The sequence below is a fragment of the Nomascus leucogenys genome, chromosome X, assembly GCF_006542625.1.
Source record: "Nomascus leucogenys isolate Asia chromosome X, Asia_NLE_v1, whole genome shotgun sequence".
NCBI lineage: Eukaryota > Metazoa > Chordata > Mammalia > Primates > Hylobatidae > Nomascus > Nomascus leucogenys.
Window position 1 is genome coordinate 137,455,786 of NC_044406.1, and position 20,340 is coordinate 137,476,125.

The 20,340-nt window shown below is 37.6% G+C and overlaps 1 protein-coding gene across 1 annotated transcript in view; it reads right to left on the reverse strand.

Annotated features, from left to right (window-relative positions):
• GABRA3 (gamma-aminobutyric acid type A receptor alpha3 subunit) overlaps positions 1-20,340 on the reverse strand; it is a 269,212-nt gene that overhangs the window by 159,978 nt on the left and 88,894 nt on the right. The window contains exon 3 of the mRNA XM_003271855.4: positions 4,229-4,350. Within this exon, the coding sequence (XP_003271903.1) occupies positions 4,229-4,350 (122 nt within the window). The remainder of the gene's footprint in view (positions 1-4,228; positions 4,351-20,340) is intronic.

Consider the following 20,340-nt stretch of genomic DNA (forward strand, 5'->3'; position numbering starts at 1 on the left):
AATAAACATATGTGTGCATGTGTCTTTTTTATATAATGACTTCTTTTCCTTTTAATAGATACCAAGTAGTGGGATTACTGGATCAAATGGTAGCTCTACTTTTAGTTCTTTAAGGAATCTCCATACTGTTTTCCATAGAGGTTGTACTAATTTACATGCCCACTAGCAGTTTATAAACATTTCCCTTTCACCATATCCATAACAACATCTACTGACTTTTTTTTTTTTTTTGAGTCTTGCTCTGTTGCCAGGCTGGAGTGCAGTGGCGTGATCTTGGCTCACTGCCATCTCTGCCTCCCGGATTCAAGCCATTCTCCTGCCTCAGCTTCCCAACTAGCTGGGACTACAGGCACACACCACTACCCCCAGCTAATTTTTTTGTATTTTTAGTAGAGATGGGGTTTCACAATGTTGGCCAGGATGGTCTCGATCTCTTGACCTTGTGATCTACCTGCCTCGGCCTCCAAAAGTGCTGGGATTACAGGCATGAGCCACCATGCCCAGCCTGACTTTACTTTACTTTACTTTATTTTATTTTATTTATTTTATTTTATTTATTTTATTTTAGATGGAGTCTCACTCTATTGCCCAGGCTGGAATGTAGTGGCATGATCTCGGGTCACTGCAACCTCTGTCTCCCTGGTTCAAGCAATTATCCTGCCTCAGCTTCCCAAGTAGCTGGGACTACAGGCGCACCTCACCACGCCTGGCTAATTTTTGTATTTTTAGTAGAGACGGGGCTTCATCATATTAGCCAGGCTGGTCTCGAACTCCTGACCTCGGGATCCGCCCACCTCAGGCTCTCAAAGTTTTGGGATTATAGGCGTGAGCCACCGCGGCCGGCCTATTGACTTTTTAATAATGGCCATTCTTGCAGGAGGAACGTAGTATCTCACTGTGGTTTTAATTTGCATTTCCCTGATGATTAGTGATGTTGAGCAGTTTTTCATGTTTCTTAACATTTATATATATTCTTTTGAGAAATGTCTATTAATGTCATTTGCCCAAAAAGTCAGAATTTTTTGACCAGTTTTTCTTCAAGTATATTTTCTGCCCCCTTCAGGTAATCCCATTACAGTTACATTAGACTACATGAAGTTGTACCACAGTGCACTGATTTCCATTTCATTTTTCAGTCTTTTTTCACTCCATGTCATGTTTTGCTAATTATTATTGCTATATCCTCAGGCTCATTAGCGTTTCTGCCCTTTTTGGGTTGTAGTTTCTTGTTTCTTTGCATGCTTGGTAATTTTTGACTGGAAATTTTTTTCTAGAAAATTTTCTCAAATTTTTTGACTGGAAACTTTTGACTGGAATCATTGTGAATTCCACTTTGTTAGATATCAGATTTTTTTACTGCTATGAATGTTTTTGATTTTTGTTCTGAGATAATGTGTTACTTAGAAATAGTTAAATTCTTTGAAGCTTGATTTTAACCTTTGTCATGTGGGACTAGAGCAGCCTTTAGTCTTGGGATAATTTTGCCATGCCACTGAGGCCATATTCTTCTGAGCACCCTACCCCATGTACCAGGTGTTAAAAGTGTTTCCACCAAGTAGAGTGATGGAAACTCTGGTTGGTGAAAACACAAGTTATTCCAAACCCTGATGTTTTACCCACTGTTTCCAGTGGTCTTTTCCTCATCCTTAAGTTGTGAGGTAAGGAGTACCTGAAAACTTGTGGAACCACCCTCTACAGATTTCTGCCTTTCTCTCTCTCTCTCTCTCTCTCTCTCTGTCTTTCTCTACACAACTTTTTAGTCTCCATGCAGCTCTATCTTCTCCTCTGCCTTATGAATTAATAACCTTGGCCTCCCTAATTTCTCAAGTTCTCAACTGAAACAGTCCACCAGACACTATTTGGGTTCCCCTCCCTGCACTGTAGCCTAAAAATTTGCTCCAGGCAGTTAAGGATCAGCAATCACAGAGCTCACCTTGTTTGATTTCTTTCTTTCAGGAATCAATATCCTGTGCTGCCTTTGTTTGATTTCTATAAAACACTATATATTTGTTCATTTCTTTGTGGTTGTTTAAGATGAGAGAGTAAATCTGGTCCTTATTTTCTTTCTCTTCTTTCCATATTAATTGTTCCAACCCCAAATCCAAAAGAAACAAAATGCAATTGCACCATTCTCCCTCCAGTCTTCCCTATTTTAGAAAATAGCACCACCCAATCATACAAGCCAGGAATCTAGAAGTTATCCCTTTCTCCTCCTCTTTTTCTAACCCCATAATCTAAGCAGTCACCAAATTCTCTCCATTCCCACAGTCATTATTTTCATCCTAGAAATTTGCAATTAATTTGTGACTGGTCTCTCTTCCTTCAATACCGCTCTACTCTAATCCATTATTTATATAAAAGCAGGTGTTATATAGCCTTAGTCCAAAATCAAAACACAATGAAAAAACTGCAAATATATATTTAACTTTACTTAATGTGTTTATTGTAGTACTATGGGTGTAGTAATTTCAAAATATTTTTGTATATTGTAGGATTAAACAAATGGGTACATGTATCAATTAAAAGTACTTGTTGGACTGCAATTAGTAGTACCAGTGTAAACTCATTGCCATACATGCACACACACATACATACACATATATACAATACATCTGTGTGTGTATATGTGTGAGTGTGTGTGCATTTGCTATTTTCCCAGTTCTATCTACTGAAAAATCCTGGAAGCAATGAGATCCTAGCAGTAATGAGGACACCTAGCAGCCAGAAATTTGATTCTAAATGTAATTTCTCACAAAAGGTACCCCTTATTCTTGGAAAAATGACTAATTCCAAGGCTGGATTATGGAAAGTACAAAATAAGTCTGGAATATACTGTCATGCCATATAATAAGAAAGTACTCAAAAAATGAGAGCATATCAAAAGGAAACAGAAGCCAAATGGAATAGGCTTCCACTAGGGAATATGGGAAATTATTAGCAAAAATTTTAATCAAAATAGTCTATTGAAATGAATGATATTAATGGACTGTAATCCATCGAATAAAGCAAGAATCCATTCATACTGACATTAGCTAATTAATTAAAGAGAAAGAAAGATTTTTTCTTACAATAGAATGTCATTTAATAAGTGTAGAATAATAATAGCTTTAGAAAATCACCATTTTGCCACCATAATTGTTATTAGTCTCACAAGGATAATCTATAGCTGCTAAGACTATTGGGTGTAAGCTGGAAAAGGCATAAAATAGTGTCAGAACATCTCTCCACAAATTACGTATTAATTATAAACTTTTAAAATAGTAATTTTAGAGAGCAGCAACCTGGTAAACATCTAAATTAACATTACCAGTAATGGAGCAAACAGATTTCAAGTCCCTTCTTGAGTAATGTGCTGATAAAGACGTAATTAACTCCTATGGTGTTACTTTGAAAATGAATATGGAAGATCTAATCAATGTCATGGAAGACAAAGAAATGCTGAGTGTAGGCTAAACAGACACAACAATAAATGTAATGCATAATAATCTTGGATTGAATCCTAAATCAACGAAAATTTCTATAAAGTACATTTTGGGGATAATTGGAAAAATTTGAATATAGACTACAAATTATAAAATAGCATTAGATTACATTTTGTGAATTTATAATAGCCCGTGATATAATACATTTACCTTCTTGTGATCATATTGCTGATTATACTAAACTGATGGCCAACTAAGATCTCACATAGCCAGTAGATTATTCCTTTTTGGAGTGTCAGGCTGATATATTCTCAGGGTTTTGAAAACAAAGGCATGTTTCTCAGCTTTTCCTGGACCACACCAGTCATCCAGGCAAGTATTGGTATTCTGTTACTAGAAATGGGCATTGTCTAACCTTGAGGTAGAGATGCTCCTCAACTTATAAGACCACAACCCAATAAACCCATCATAAATTGGGAATGTAGTAAGTCTAAATCCATTGGACTATGTCCCATAAACCCATCATAAAGGCAGAAATCATACGTCAAACCATTGTGAGTCATGGAACATCTGTGTATTACTCCATATGCACCTAGCAAAAACCTAGAATCTTCTGAAGCCAGACCAGATAATCACCTACTGAAATGAAGGATTATGACTAATTTTCAGTGCTCATAGGGAAGAAATTCAGCTTTACACTAACCTCATTGGCCAATAGACTACTGAAGGCACTTACAACTCTTTTTAGATAACAATGGCCGAGAAGAAGATCTGAAAAGGACTTCAAAGATCTTAAAAGGACTGACCTCCAAGCCCAGGTCGCAGCCGGTTGTCATAGCCGTCTAGAAGACGATCCAAGATTCTGGTGAAGATAGTGATGTTGTCAGTGCTGTCATCAGGAATATCTGGGGCATGCTTAGGAGACAGCCTGAGGCAATGCAAGGAAAAGAAAAAAAACTAATAGTTCTTAATAGGAAAAAAAAATACATGACTAGATATTGTAATTCAAGAAGATTTCAATTAATAGACTGGGCCAATTACATAGACCTATATCTTATCCAAAATAGCAATCACTACATATTTGTCACAATGATTGCTTGTGTAGGAGGCAGACAGTGTGGTTAATACTTGAACTCTTACTCTAGCATTGGTATGAGCTTTGCCAGCCATATATCCTGGCCCTAACCCAGCAGTAAAGAGACACAAGTAGAAATTCTGGACAGAATGTCACTGAGAACATTTCCCAGCATACAGTTAGTTCATCAAATTGTGCTGCATGATTAAACAGGCATCAAAATAAAGAAGGGAAATGTTACTGAGAACTTACCTCACTTCTAGCCCAGAGAAATTTAAGTTCACAGAAAAACAGGGTTAGACAGATCCTTAAATTGTATATAGTCTACTTCTACCCTCATCCTATGGGGATAGGGAAACCAAGCAGTAGCAGTCCATCAACTGTTAAAGCTACCAGACTTTAAGACTATTACGAGATGCCTTAATCGCTCTCATTTTATACATAGGAAAACAAGCGCAGACAGGAAACCAAATTTCCCCAAAGTCATATTGCCAGTGAGAGGCAGGCATAAGGCTATAATCTAACTTTTCTAATTTTCCAGTGTCCTTTAGGTACCTCCTGATACTCCAATTTGGATTACTTCTGTAAGTCTTTCTGAAGACTATGCACTTTACTAACCACCTAATCAGGCTCAGGCACTGTGACTGATATTTTCAGTTTTTGAGGAAGAGCTTGGTGTGGTTTGACAGGACTAGAAATAAAGGCCCTGGGTAGTTCAGAGGAAATAGGAATATGGTAAAAGATATGGCTTTTTCCAAGGGTCAAGAAGCATGGTGTGGAATCAACCAATGGACCAGGAGCTAGAAATCCTGGGTCCTAGTACCAGGTGCATTTGTGATTGGGGATACCATTAAGCTACTTACAGCACTTGTATGTCTTTAAGTCTCAGTTTTTCCTCATTCTTAACTTGAACCCAGGAAGTTGACATTAATACGTATATAATAACTATTCCTAGCATCCAGTTAATCAGGGCTATAAAAGTCAAGATTCTAGTTAAGAAGGAGTCTTAAGAGACAGTCAGTATGTCTTCCCACTAATATTTATCCCTAGCAGTGAACAAGGCTTCCGTTCTGAAAAGATACTCAGAAAAAGCTACAGAATAGTATAAACACCAATATGTCTTCCCTATAATATTTATCCCTAACAGTGAACAAGGCTTCTGTTCTGAAAAGATCCTGAGAAAGAGCTACAGAAGTGTATAAACATCTGATTTGAATAGTTCTCACTCTAAACTGCCACACTGTAGCTGATAACCAAGTGAGTTTGAACTTAATTTATAAACCTAATTTAATTCACTTAATCATCCAATGCATTTTTGTTAACTACGTGTCTATTACTGTTCTAGGTATTATGATGGAGCAGAAAGCAAAATAAAGTAAAACAAAGCAAGTAATCCTTCCCCTACTTAACTTATGGAGTTGCTGAGATAGTCAAATTGTATAATAGATACACATGGGAAAAAATAAGTAGGCTTAAAGAGTCTGGAAACATGCATTTGAATTTATTCGTTGTATGACCTTAGGCAAGCTATATAACACCTCTAGTAATAGCTTTAGGATCTTTAAAATTAAAATAACTTACAGATACGTTGCATTAAAATAAAAAAATCAGTATATTAAAATTACCAGGCTTACTGCTTCCCATCTAGAAGTATTCAAAGTGTGTTTTCTCTTTCTCAGACTAGTGGTTTATGCACTCGAATGCATTATTCAAGTATAAATATAAACAACAAGCAATTGGCACCCTCATCAGACAAAAGCCATAAGGAAAGCTTTGGCCAGAGAGGAACTGGAACCTAGTCAACAGTAGACAAGACTGGCTGGTTTAGTGGACAGATCACAAGAAGTGATACAGATGCCTCATTGGCAAGGGGGAAGAAAGAAGGGAACTGTAGTGCAGAGCTAACAAACTGACATCAGTATGCTGAGAAGATAAATATAGGTACACTGTCAGGTGACAGTCCACCCTTGGCTCAGTCCACCAATGGTCTAGATCCATCTGACACGGGCTGTAGGGGGAAGGGTTGTGGCAGCTCAACTAATTTCGTGCAAACCCCTTTCTCATTATCCCTTAACTCTCACGGTGGAAGATCTTGACCCTGGGTAGCCTAATTCAGTTTCTTGGAAGTAGATTCATAAACTGAATGAAAAAAATTTCTTGAATTACTAGATGGGGCAGAAAGGAGAATCCTCATAGAATCATAGGGAAAATATATAGGGCTTCAGAGATTACCTATTCCAGATGGATCTGTAGGTGAGAATACTAAAGCCTTGAACATAATTTTTAATCACCCTGAGAGGTGATGAGACAGCTAAAATATTGATCCAAAATTGCTGAATATCAAGAACATACACTGGAAGAAAAGACAGTCTCTTCAATAAACGGTGCTGGGAAAACTGGATATCCATATGCAGAAGAATGAAACTAGACCCCTATCTCTTGCAATATACAAAAATCATATCAAAATGGATTAAAAGACTGAAATCTAAGACTTCACACTATAAGAGTACTACAAGAAAACTTTGGGGAACATCTCCAGGACATCAGTCTGGGCAAAAATTTCTTGAGCAATACCCTACAAGCACAGGCAACCAAAGCAAAAATGGACAAATGGGATCACATCACATTACAAAAGGCTTCTTCACAGCAAAGGAAGCAATCAACGAAGTGAAGGGACAACCCACAGAATGGGAGAAAATATTTGCAAACTATCCATCTGACAAAGAATTAATAACCAGAATAGATAAAGAGCTCAAACAACTCTGTAGGAAAAAGTATAATAATCCAATTAAAAATGGGCAGAATATTTGAATAGACATTTCTCAGAAGAAGACATACAAATGACAAACAGGCATATGAAAAGGTGCTTAATAGCACTGATCATCAGAGCAATGCAAATCACAACTACAATAACATATCATCTCACCCCAGATAAAATGGCTTACATCCAAAAGACAGGAAATAACAAATGCTGACGAGAATGTAGAGGAAAGGGAACCCTCGTACACTGTTGGTGGGAATGTAAATTAGTACAACCACTATGGAGAAGAGTTTGGTAGTTCCTCAAAATATCAAAAATAGAGCTACCATATGATCCAGCAATCCCACTGCTGGGTATATACCCCAAAGAAAGGAAATCAGTATATCAAAGAGATATCTGCACACCCATGTTTGTCACAGGACTGTTCACAATAGGTAAGATTTGGAAGCAACCTAAATATCCATAATAGATGATTGGATAAAGAAAATGTGATACATGTACACAATGAAGTACTATTCAGTCATAAAAATAATGAGATCCTGTCATTTGCAAAACATGGATGAAACTGGAGATCATTACGCTAAGTGAGATAAGCCAGGCACAAAGAGACAAAAATTGCATGTTGTCATTTATTTGTGGGAGCTAAAAATTAAAACAATTGAACTCATGGAGACAGAGAGCAGAAGCATTGTTACTAGAGGTTGGGAAGGATAGTGGAGTGGCTGAGGGAAAGTGGGGATGGTTAATGTGTATAAAATAATAAAAAGAATGAAACCTGGTATTTGATAGCACAAAGGGTGACATCAATAGTAATAATTTAATTGTACATTTTAAAATAACTAATTGGATTGTTTTTAACACAAAGGATAAATGTTTGAGGGGATGGATACCACATTCTCCATGATGTGATTATTTCATATTGCATGCTTGTATCAAAACATCTCATGCACCCCATAAATATATATACCTATGATGTACCCATAAAAATGAAAAATTAAACAATTCTTAAAAAAAAATCCTGAATATAAGGCCAATACACTGTGCTTTCTTTCTTACTGAAATACTAGCTTCCATGAGAATGCATTTCCATTTCCTCCTGCTGACTGTTGATATCTTAGCATCATTCTTCATCAAAAAGTTGAAAACTTTTAAGTCAAAAAGCAATGCTAGTTTGTGACCAGTCTGGACAATATGGTGAAATCCTGCCTCTACAAAAACACAAAAATTAGCTAGGCATGGTGGCACACCTGTAGTCCCATTTACTGGGGAGGCTGAGGTTGGCAGATTACTTGAGCCCGGGAAGCGGAGGTTGCAGTGAGCTGAGATCACGCTACTGCACTCCAGCCTGGGCAACAGAGCAAGACCCTGTCTAAAATAAATAAATACATGAATAAAAATCAATGCTAAATATCACCCCCAAATTATTTTCAATATATTGTTCTATGGTTTTATTCTTTATTACTGATTTTTTTTCTCCTAATGTGCACTAAATTATTGTGTGGGGAAGCAGATTTAATCTGCAACCTAAATAGAACTCTTTCTTATTCAGTAACTAAACTGCAACGTGATCCTATAGTTTGAATTCAAAGCTAGTTTGGGGAAAAAAGGAATCATGGCATATCAGAATGATGGAGAACCTTAGAGATTGTATAATTCTCTCCCTTCATTTTACACATGAGACACCTAAGACAGCAACACCAAAGAGAGAAATGAATTGCTTGATGCTATATGTTTATCAAGTTAATGAGAGCGACACTAAAACATGTCCATTGCACCTCATATTTGCCACTACTGGTTAGATAAAATATGATAATAATAATAATAATAATTCATCATTGAAAAATGAAAATGACGATACTAATACACTATCTGAAGGTTATGCAAGTTTAGTCATTTTCCTAGCCCTAAAGATGGATCAGTGGTAAATTCACAGGACCAGAATCAAATGACTAGAATTTAGTTCTGTCTCTGCCACTAACTGACTGTGAGACCTACAGGCATACCTCTGGGATATTGTGAGTTTGGTTCCAGGCCACTCCAGTAAAGCAAATATCACAATTAAGTGAGTCACAAATATTTTGGTTTCCCGTACGTATAAAAGTTACGTTTATACTGTACAGCACTCTATTTAAAGTGTTCAATAGCATTATGTCTAAAAATCAATTTACATACTTTAATTAAAAACACTTTATTGCTAAAAAATGCTAAGAATCATCTGAGGCTTCAACAAGTCATAATCTTCTTGCTGGTAGAAGGTTTTGCCTCAGTGTGGACGGCTGCTGACCAGTCGGGGTGGTGGTTGCTAAAGGTTGGGGCAGCTGTGGCAATTTCTTAAAATAAGACAACAATGAAGTTTGCTTCATCAATTGACTCTTCTTTTCACAAAAGATTTATCTTCAGCATGTGATGCTGTTTGGTCGCATTTTACCCACAGTAAAACTTCTTTCAAAATTGCAGCCAATCCTCTTAAACCCTGACACTGCTTTATCAACTAAGTTTATGTAATATTCTAAATCCTTTGTTGTCATTTCAACAATATTCACAGCATCTTCACTAGTAGTAGATTCCATATCAAGAAATCACCCTCATTGCTCGTCTGTAGGAAGCAACTCATCCCTTCAAGTTTTTTCATGAGATTGCAGCAATTCAGTCACAACTTTGGGCTCTACTTCTAATTATAGTTTTCTTGCCATTTCCACCACATCTGCAGTTACTTCCTCCACTGAAGTCTCGAACCCCTCAAAGTCACCCATGAGGATTGGAACCAACTTCTTCCACACTCCTGTTAATGTTTATATTTTGACCTGCTCCCCTGAATCATGAATGCTCTTAGTGATATCCAGAAAGGTGAATCATTTCCAGAAGATTTTCAGTGGGCTCTTCTTGGATCCATCATAGGAATCACTATCTGTGGAAGCTATAACCTTATGAAATGTATCTCTTAAATAATACAACTTGAAAGTCTAAATTTCTTCTTGATCAATGGGCTGAAGAATGGATGTTGTACTGTAAGCATGAAAACAACATTCATTTTGCACATCTCCATCAAAGCTCCTGGGTGATCAGGTGCATTGTCATTGAAAAATAATATTTCAAAAGGAGTATTTTTTCCTGGGAAGTAGACTGCAACCGTGTGCTTAAAATATTCGGTAAACCATGCTACAAACAGATGTGCTGTCGTTCAGGCTTTGTTATTTCATTTACAGAGCATAGAGAGAGTGGATTTAGCATAATTCTTAAGGGTCCTAGGATTTTCCCAACAGTAAATGAACAATGGGCTTCAGCTTAAAGTTACCAGCTGCATTTGCCCCTGACAAAAGAGTCAGCCACTGCTTTGAAGCTTCAAAGTCAGGCATTTTCTTCTCTCTAGCTATTAAAGTCCTGAAAGACATCTTCTTCCAATAGAAGGATGTTTCATCTACCAAAATCTGTTGTTCATGTAGCCACCTTTATCAATTATCATAGCTAGATCTTCTGGAGAACTTGCTGCAGCTCCTCCATCAGCACTTGTGTTTCACCTTGCACTTTTATGTTATGGAGATGGCTTCTTTCCTTAAACCTCATGAACCAACCTCCACTAGCTTCAAACTTTTTCTGCAGCTTCTTTATCTCTCCCAGTCTTCACAGAACTGAAGAGTTATAGCATTGCTTTGAATTAGGCTTTGCTTGAAGAGAATGTTGTGTCTGGCTTGATCTTCTATCCACTAAAACTTTCTCCATATTTGCAATAAGGCTGTTTCACTTTCTTATCATTTATGTGCTCACTGGAGTAGTATTTCTAATTTCCTTCAAAAACCTTTCATTCGCATTGACAACTTGGCTAACTGCTTGCCACAAGAGGCCTAGCTTTTAGAGTATCTCAGCTTTTGTCATGCCTTCCTTACTAAGCTTAATCATTTCTAGCTTTTGATTTAAAGTGAGAGCCACGTAAATTTTTATTTCACTTGAACACTTAGAGGGCTATGTAGGTCTACTAATTGGCCTATTTTCAATATTGTGGTATCTCAGGGAGAAGGAAGGCCTAAGGAGAGGGAGAGAGACAGGGGAATGGCCCTTCAGTGGAATAATCAGTCAGAGCAAACACAATATTTACCAATTAAGTCCACTGTCTTACATGAGTGGAATTCATGGTGCCCCAAAACAATTAAAATAATAACATCAAAGATCACCGATCACAGATCACCGTAACAGATATAATAATCAAGACTCTGAAAATTTGCAAGAATGACCAAAATGCGGCACAGAGACATAAAGTGAGCACATGCTGTTGGAAAAACGGCACCAATAGACTCACTCAACACAGGGTTGCCACAAACATTCAATTTGTAAAAAACATGCTATCCACAAAGCACAATAAAGTGAAGCATAATCAAATGAGGTATGCCTGTACTTCCACATATGTAAAATGGGGATAACAATAACCTACATTAGAAAACTTTTGAAATAAATAAGTAAATAAGATAATAAATACAAAATTGTTTTATAAATGAAGGTTGTTCATTAACTTACCCCCAAACTCCTGAAAATGCAATGAAAAATCTTTAAAATACATTATCTTTTAGGCTATAGGAGAAAGTCAAGATCACTGACCATCTAGAGCATCCTCAATGAAGTTGTCAAACTAATGCTGTCACTGCCAACATCCTTCATTGAGGATCCTGGTGTGTTTATGTTAAGGGAAAGCAGGAGAGGCACAAATGTGGAGTTGCTGATGCAGTTCATATAACATCCCAAAGAGGAAAGATATTTACTTCATTAAAAGGTTGGCATTTTTCCTAAACCACATATTTCCTGAGAGAGAGCAGATTTTTTTAAATAATAAAAATTCAGAATTACTGAGCAGATTATGTCTCTGCATCGCTCACAAACCTTTCATAACTCTTCACAGCTAATCAAATAAAATTCCAGTGCCTAAGCCTGACATTCATAGCCTTCTGCAATCTGTTCCTGATATACTTTTACAGTTGCAAATTCTACTACTTCTCTTTCTGACCAGCAATCACAGGCAAATCAGATTACTCACCATTTCCAAATATTCCTCATGTTTTCATTCTTCAAGTCCAGTCTTTCCTATAAGTGGAAATGTTCAACTAAAGATTCAGCACTAAGGATGCCAGTTATATACTAGGGAGGAAATGAGAAACACCTATAATTCAATAGCACACAGAAGCTGCTTGAAGAAAAAAAAAAGTAGAAGAACTAACCTGATTTTGGCTAGAACATGCCAAATCCATATGAAAAAGACAGCTGTTCTTTTCTGAAATAGCTTATATGGACTGGTAATAAAACTACAGAGGTACTGACTTGAGACACACCTACCCACTTGGTAAAATAAAGACCAAGTCCTTCATGCCTTCTTAGTAACTAAAAGCCACTGCTTCACAAAAAAAGAGAAATATTTAATTAGTGTATGTTGTGAATGATAAAATAAGCTAGTAGACCTTAAAGATATGATTCCATGTGACCATAAGCAGACATATCGCAACTTAAAATGTGTCATGAACCAAAGTTTGCAAAGAAGCAGGGGTACCATTCTTCCTTTGAAACAATGCCATAAAGGGTAGCTGGTTTTCTAGACAAGAGTAAGCAATACTGTTTCTCATACTCAATCTGAATGACTGTAACCATAGTGCCAATGCATGAGCAACATTTCTGGTTAAGCAGGTATTAATAGGCCAACCTGAGAACCATTTATAACACTGTTTATGTGGAAAGATTTTTTTTGACACAAAAGAAGAGAAAACTAAAGTACTAAAAATATTATCTCCCCTACTATTATTTGTTCTGTACCCCCACACCCACAGCTATGATCAAAGCAATGAGCTGGCCACCAGCTCAAAGACTTTGAATTAATCCTGATGGTTGATATCCTTACAATGGAGAGTCCTGACAGTCATCACCCTAAGCAAGTGATAAAATTCAGTATCAGCCATACTAAGACAACCTTGCCTCCTGACATAATGCAACAGGAAGCCACAACATCACCTACAAAGTATCATTGATTGTGGCCTCACATGTCCATCCCTGTTCTGTGTTACAAATTCTGCACTTCCACCTCAAAAGGGAAAATGGTAGGATAAAATTATATTTCTTATTTCTCCAGGTCCTATAAGAAAAATGCACTTGCCCCATCTTAACATGGTCTACCCAGCTATGTGGCTGAGATATTAAGAACTCAGTGGTTGAGAGATTACTATATGTAAGTAAATGTTCGTGTATGTAAAAGAAATTGACATGTGCCTCATTCTTACTTAAAAGTAACCAAACTCAGGAAAAGCAATACATCATAATGATTAATAGCATGGACTCTGGAGCCAAACTTTCTGGGTTTCAATCCTAACTCTTCTATTTTCTAGCTGTGTGAGCTTTGGCAAGTTACCTGACCTCTCTCTGTCTCCATATTTTATCAGCAAAGGAATAATAACATCACTTAGCTATCAGGTCTGTTATAAGGATTATATTAACATATATTAATAACTTAGAATAGAGCTTGGTATATAGGACTCTATGAATATAAAGTTTAAACTAACATAATGGAATAAGTAAGGAATAAGACTAAGGAATCGAATTTCAAAAAAATAGCTTAATTAGATAACAAGGGAGAGTGTCCGGTTTGAAGCAATGTCTGGAAAACATATTATGCCAAGAGAATAGCTGAAAGGAATGAGAGTTAGCCTGCAGACAAGAAAGCATGGAGTATATCTGAAAGCCACTATGTGGAAAAAGAAGCAAACGTTGCAAATGTTACAGGGCCCTATAACTAGGAGGTGTTTGAAGAAGGTGGACTTCAGCTCAATATAGGAAGCACTTTCTAACCCCTGGAGCTATGCCCTGTGGTACTAATGCAGCTTATCACTGCAGAGATTCAAACTGGTAGGTGAATCATCAACCATAAAGCAGGAGGGATTCTTTCCCAGGATAGGGGCCTAGGAACTGACAGCATCTCAGGTCCCAAGTCTGGTTCTGAAATTTTAAGATTTAATAATCAAACACTAAGAGTATTGATGCACTGATTCTTTAATAGAAATTACATGTAAATGGAAGGGTTCGGACTTTTCATACTTATATTCCAAGTAAAAGTAAGTACATGTGTGGCCACAGGTGACAGTTTATTCCGAGATTAAGAGAACTGAGAAAATCATTTTCAAGATGAATACAGATGCTTACAAGCACTGACACCTTTAGATAGTAGAACCAAGTCAGGCTGTAGATATGACAGGAAGACAAGCAACTCCCCAGCCAGCTCCTCTTCAGTTCACTGCATCAGCTGTCACCATGGCCACCACCATATAATGTTGATGCAGAAAATGTGTTAATATAGTGTCATATTCCTCCCAAATCATAGTCCCTACTCTATTAGTAGTGTGGAAATATGCAGCCTTGTGTGCAGCATATTTCGTTTGCCTTTTCACTATTCTCCACCCTGTTCTCCTTTCTAGAAGGCTAATTTTTACGCACTACATTACAGGCGCCATTGGCCTCCTGCTTCAACCTGAGTTTGGCCACCTTGGCTGAAGATCAGAGGAAGACGAAAAGACTGGGCATGTAATTCCCTGGCTCTCTCCCTGCGAAATCTTCTCAGGCTGGCTGTTTCCTCCACCAAAAATCTGCACCTCTTAAGAAAGCTTGATTTACTTCTGAGGGCTCTGTTCTGTTCCATTGATCTATGTCTCTGTTGTGGTACCAGTACCATGCTGTTTTGGCTATTGTAGCCTTGTAGTATAGTTTGAAGTCAGGTAGCGTGATGCCTCCAGCTTTGTTCTTTTGGCTTAGGATTGACTTGGCGATGCGGGCTCTTTTTTGGTTCCATATGAACTTTAAAGTAGTTTTTTCCAATTCTGTGAAGAAAGTCATTGGTAGCTTGATGGGGATGGCATTGAATCTATAAATTACCTTGGGCAGTATGGCCATTTTCACGATATTGATTCTTCCAACCCATGAGCATGGAATGTTCTTCCATTTGTTTGTATCCTCTTTTATTTCATTGAGCAGTGGTTTGTAGTTCTCCTTGAAGAGGTCCGTCCCATCCCTTGTAAGTTGGATTCCTAGGTATTTTATTCTCTTTGAAGCAATTGTGAATGGGAGTTCACTCATGATTTGGCTCTCTGTCTGTGATTGGTGTACAAGAATGCTTGTGATTTTTGTACATTGATTTTGTATCCTGAGACTTTGCTGAAGTTGCTAATCAGCTTAAGGAGATTTTGGGCTGAGACAATGGGGTTTTCTAGATATACAATCATGTCATCTGCAAACAGGGACAATTTGACTTCCTCTTTTCCTAAATGAATACCCTTTATTTCCTTCTCCTGCCTGATTGCCCTGGCCAGAACTTCCAGCACTATGTTGAATAGGAGTGGTGAGAGAGGGCATCCCTGTCTTGTGCCAGTTTTCAAAGGGAATGCTTCCAGTTTTTGCCCATTCAGTATGATATTGGCTGTGGGTTTGTCATAGATAGCTCTCATTATTTTGAGATACGTCCCATCAATACCTAATTTATTGAGAGTTTTTAGCATGAAGAGCCGCACATCTACAACTATCTGATCTTTGACAAACCTGACAAAAACAAGCAACGGGGAAAGGATTCCCTATTTAATAAATGGTGCTGGGAAAACTGGCTAGCCATATGTAGAAAGCTGCAACTGGATCCCTTCCTTACACCTTAGACAAAAATTAATTCAAGATGGATTAAAGACTTATATGTTAGACCTAAAACCATAAAAACCCTAGAAGAAAACCTAGGCAATACCATTCAGGACATAGGCGTGGGCAAGGACTCCATGTCTAAAACACCAAAAGCAATGGCAACAAAAGCCAAAATTGACAAACGGGATCTAATTAAACTAAAGAGCTTCTGCACAGCAAAAGAAACTACCATCAGAGTGAATAGGCAACCTACAGAATGGGAGAAAATTTTAGCAACCTACTCATCTGACAAAGGGCTAATATCCAGAATCTACAATGAACTCAAACAAATTTACAAGAAAAAAACAACCACATAAAAAAGTGGGCAAAGGACATGAACAGACACTTCTCAAAAGAAGACATTTATGCAGCCAAAAAACACATGCAAAAATGCTCATCATCACTGGCCATCAGAGAAATGCAAATCCAAACCACAATGAGATACCATCTCACACCAGTTAGAATGGCCATCATTAAAAAGTCAGGAAACAACAGGTGCTGGAGAGGATGTGGAGAAATAGGAACACTTTTACACTGTTGGTGGGACTGTAAACTAGTTCAACCATTGTGGAAGTCAGTGTGGCGATTCCTCAGGGATCTAGAACTAGAAATACCATTTGACCCAGCCATCCCATTACTGGGTATATACCCAAAGGACTATAAATCATGCTGCTACAAAGACACATGCACACATATGTTTATTTGCGGCACTATTCACAATAGCAAAGAGTTGGAACCAACCCAAATGTCCAACAACGATAGACTGGATTAAGAAAATGTGGCACATATACACCATGGAATACTATGCAGCCATAAAAAAGGATGAGTTCATGTCCTTTGTAGGGACATGGATGAAACTGGAAACCATCATTCTCAGTAAACTATCGCAAGGACAAAAAACCAAACACCGCATGTTCTCACTCATAGGTGGGAATTGAACAATGAGAACTCATGGACACAGGAAGGGGAACATCACACTCGGGGGACTGTTGTGGGGTGGGGGGAGGGGGGAGGGACAGCATTAGGAGATACACCTAATGCTAAATGACGAGTTAATGGGTGCAGGAAACCAACATGGCACATGGATACATATGTAACAAACCTGCACATTGTGCACATTTACCCTAAAACCTAAAGTATAATAATAAAATAAAAATAAATAAATAAATAAAAAAGAAAGCTTGATTTACATGATATGTGTGCTGTTCACCTTAGGTTCTTACTCTATTCCTTGTGGTTTCCCTCCACTTAGATCATAACTTTATGATTAGTCTCTGCAAGTATATCCTCCTCAAATAATTGAAATGTCCCATCTGTATTCTCTGGGATCCTGACAAATTCAACAAATTGCAGTCAGACCTGGCATTTGCTGCTTAGGCACTTACGTGTTGACCCATTATGAAAATTGCTGATATTTGATCATTCTGACCTAGCAAAATGTCAGTTTCAAAATGGTTCAACTTGACATTGTTCACATACATAATTCCATTTGCTAACAGTCAAAATACTTGACCAGGAACCAGGAGTATAGGAAATTCATTTATTATATGAAGTTGAAATTACTCTCTGTAGCTTTTTATAAAAAATGCAGGACTGGGAATCACAAACTGGTGCTCTAGACCTGGGTCTATTATTAACTCGTTGTAAGAAAGTCAATTTTCCTTTCTGAGCCTCAGTTTCTTCAAGTACAAATTAAAAAATCAGATTATATGCTCTCTACAGGTTTCTTCATGGGTGCTATTCTAAAGTTCCAGAATCCCAAATCCCAAACTATACTGTTAGTTTCTTAAAAACAGGAACTGTGTCCCCCAAGATTCCTTACACCAGAATCATCTGGGGCATTTTAAGCACTATTCCCAGAGCTACCAAATCATAATCTTCAAATGTGGAGCCTGCTTTCTTGCTTACAAATACTGAATGTTGAGTACTATTCCATCTAGCACATGAGTTATACAAAGTACTGGTCGATAAACCACTGTTGATTGTTAAAATGGCAGCCAATGTAGGTGGTTTAATTGAATAAATCACTAAAGTTGGATAAAATAATGCAGTAATGGATTTTTTTCAATACACAAAAACATAATTAAGAAAGTATGGAAATAATCAAAAAGCAGCAGCAGCTCTTTAGTACCACAACTATCAGCAAAAACTCTGTGTTTTAAAATTATATTGGATCCTTTATTTATGGCAAATACAACCCTAAAATTTGTGTTTTTTATGATTAACCAAGTCTAATTTTGTCATAATTTTTTTCTTTACAGCTTTATTTTAGGTTCGACGGTAGATGTGCAGATTTGTTATGTAGGTAAATTATATGTCATGAGGGTTGGTGTACAGATATTTCGTCACCCAGGTAATAAGCATAGTACCCAAGAGGTAATTTTCCTATACTCACCCTCCTTCCACACTCTACCCTCAAGTAGGCCCTGGTGTTTATTGTTCCCTTCTTTGTGTCCATGTGTACTCAATGTTCAGCTCCCACTTACAAGTGTGAACACGTAGTATTTGGTTTATTGTTCCTGTGTTAGTTTGTTCAGGATAATAGCCTCCAGCTGCATCCATGTTGCTGCAAATGACATCTCCTTCTTCTTTATGACTGCATAGTATTCCATGGTGTATATGTACCACATTTCTTTAATCCACTTTAATGAGCATTTAGGTTGATTCCATGTCTTTCCTATTATGAAGAGTGCTGCAATGAACATATGCATGCATGTGTCTTTATGATAGAATGAGTTATATTCCTTTGGATATATATCCAATAATGGGATTCCTAGGCCAAATAGTAATTCCATTTTAAGTTCTTTAAGAAGTCACCGAACTACTTTCCACAATGGCTGAACTAATTTACATTCCCACCAGCAGTGTATGAGATAGTTGTAGGTGTGCAGCATTATTTTTGAGCTCTGTATTCTGTTCTCTGCAACCTGACCAGCAGCTGTTATAATTTGACATTTTATTTTATTTTATTTTATTTTTTTTTTTTTTTTTGAGACGGAGTCTTGCTCTGTCCCCCAGGCTGGAGTGCAGTGGCGCGATCCTGGCTCACTGCAAGCTCCGCCTCCCGGGGTTCACGCCATTCTCCTGCCTCAGCCTCCCGAGTAGGGACTACAGGCGCCCGCCAACACGCCCGGCTAATTTTTTGTATTTTTAGTAGAGACGGGGTTTCACCCTGTTAGCCAGGATGGTCTCGATCTCCTGACCTTGTGATCCGCCCGCCTCGGCCTCCCAAAGTGCTGGGATTACAGGCTTGAGCCACCGCGCCCGGCGACATTTTAATAATAGCCATTCGGACTGATATGAGATGGTATCTCATTGTGGTTTTGATTTGCATTTCTCTATTGATCAGTGATGTTCAGCATTGTTTCATATGCTTGTTTGCCACAAAAAAATGTCTTCTTTTGAGGAGTGTCTGTTCATATCTGTTTTCTATTTTTTAATTGGGTTGTTTTTTGCTTGTGAATTGGTTTAAGTTCCTTATAGATGCTGGATATTAGACCTTTGTTGGATGCATACCTTACAAATATTTTCTTCCATTCTGTAGACTGTCTGTTTACTCCCTTGAGAGTTTCTTTTGCTGTGCAGAAGCTCTTTCATTTTATTAGGTCCCATTTGTCAATTTTTGGTTTTGTTGCAATTGCTTTTCACGTCTTCATCATGAAATCTTTGCCAGGTCCTATGTCTAGAATGATATTTTCTAGATTATCTTCCAGGGTTTTTGTAGTTTTAGGTTTGATACGTAAGTCTTTAATCCACCTTCCCAGCACCATTTATTGTATAGGGATTTCTTTCCCCATTGCTTGTTTTTGTCAATGCTGTGAAAGATCAGATGTTTGTAGGTCTGTGGCATTATTTCTGGGCTCTCTATTTGGTTCCCTTGGTCTATGTGTCTATTTCTGTACCAGCACCATGCTGTTTTGGTTACTGTAGCCCCATAGTATAGTTTGAAGTCAGGTAGTGTGATGTCTCTAACTTTGTTCTTTTTGCTTAGGATTACCTTGGCTATTTGGGCTCTTTTGGGGTTCCATAAACATTTTAAAATAGTTTTTTTCTAGTTCAGTAAAGAATGTCATTGGTAGTTTGATAAGAATAGCATTGAATCTGTAAATTGCTTTTGGAAGTATGGCCATTTTAACAATATTGATTCTTCCTATGCATGCGCATGGAATTTTTTTCGTTTGTTTGTGTCATCTCTGATTTCTTTGAGCAGTGTGTTGTAATGCTTATTGTAGAGCTCTTTCACCACCCTGGTTACCTGTATTCACAGGTATTTTACTCTTTTACGGCTATCATGAATGGGATTGTGTTTTTGATTTGGCTCTCAGCTTGGATGTTGTTGGTGTATGATGCTACTGATTTTTGTACATTAATTTTGTATCCTGAAACTTTGCCGAAGTTTT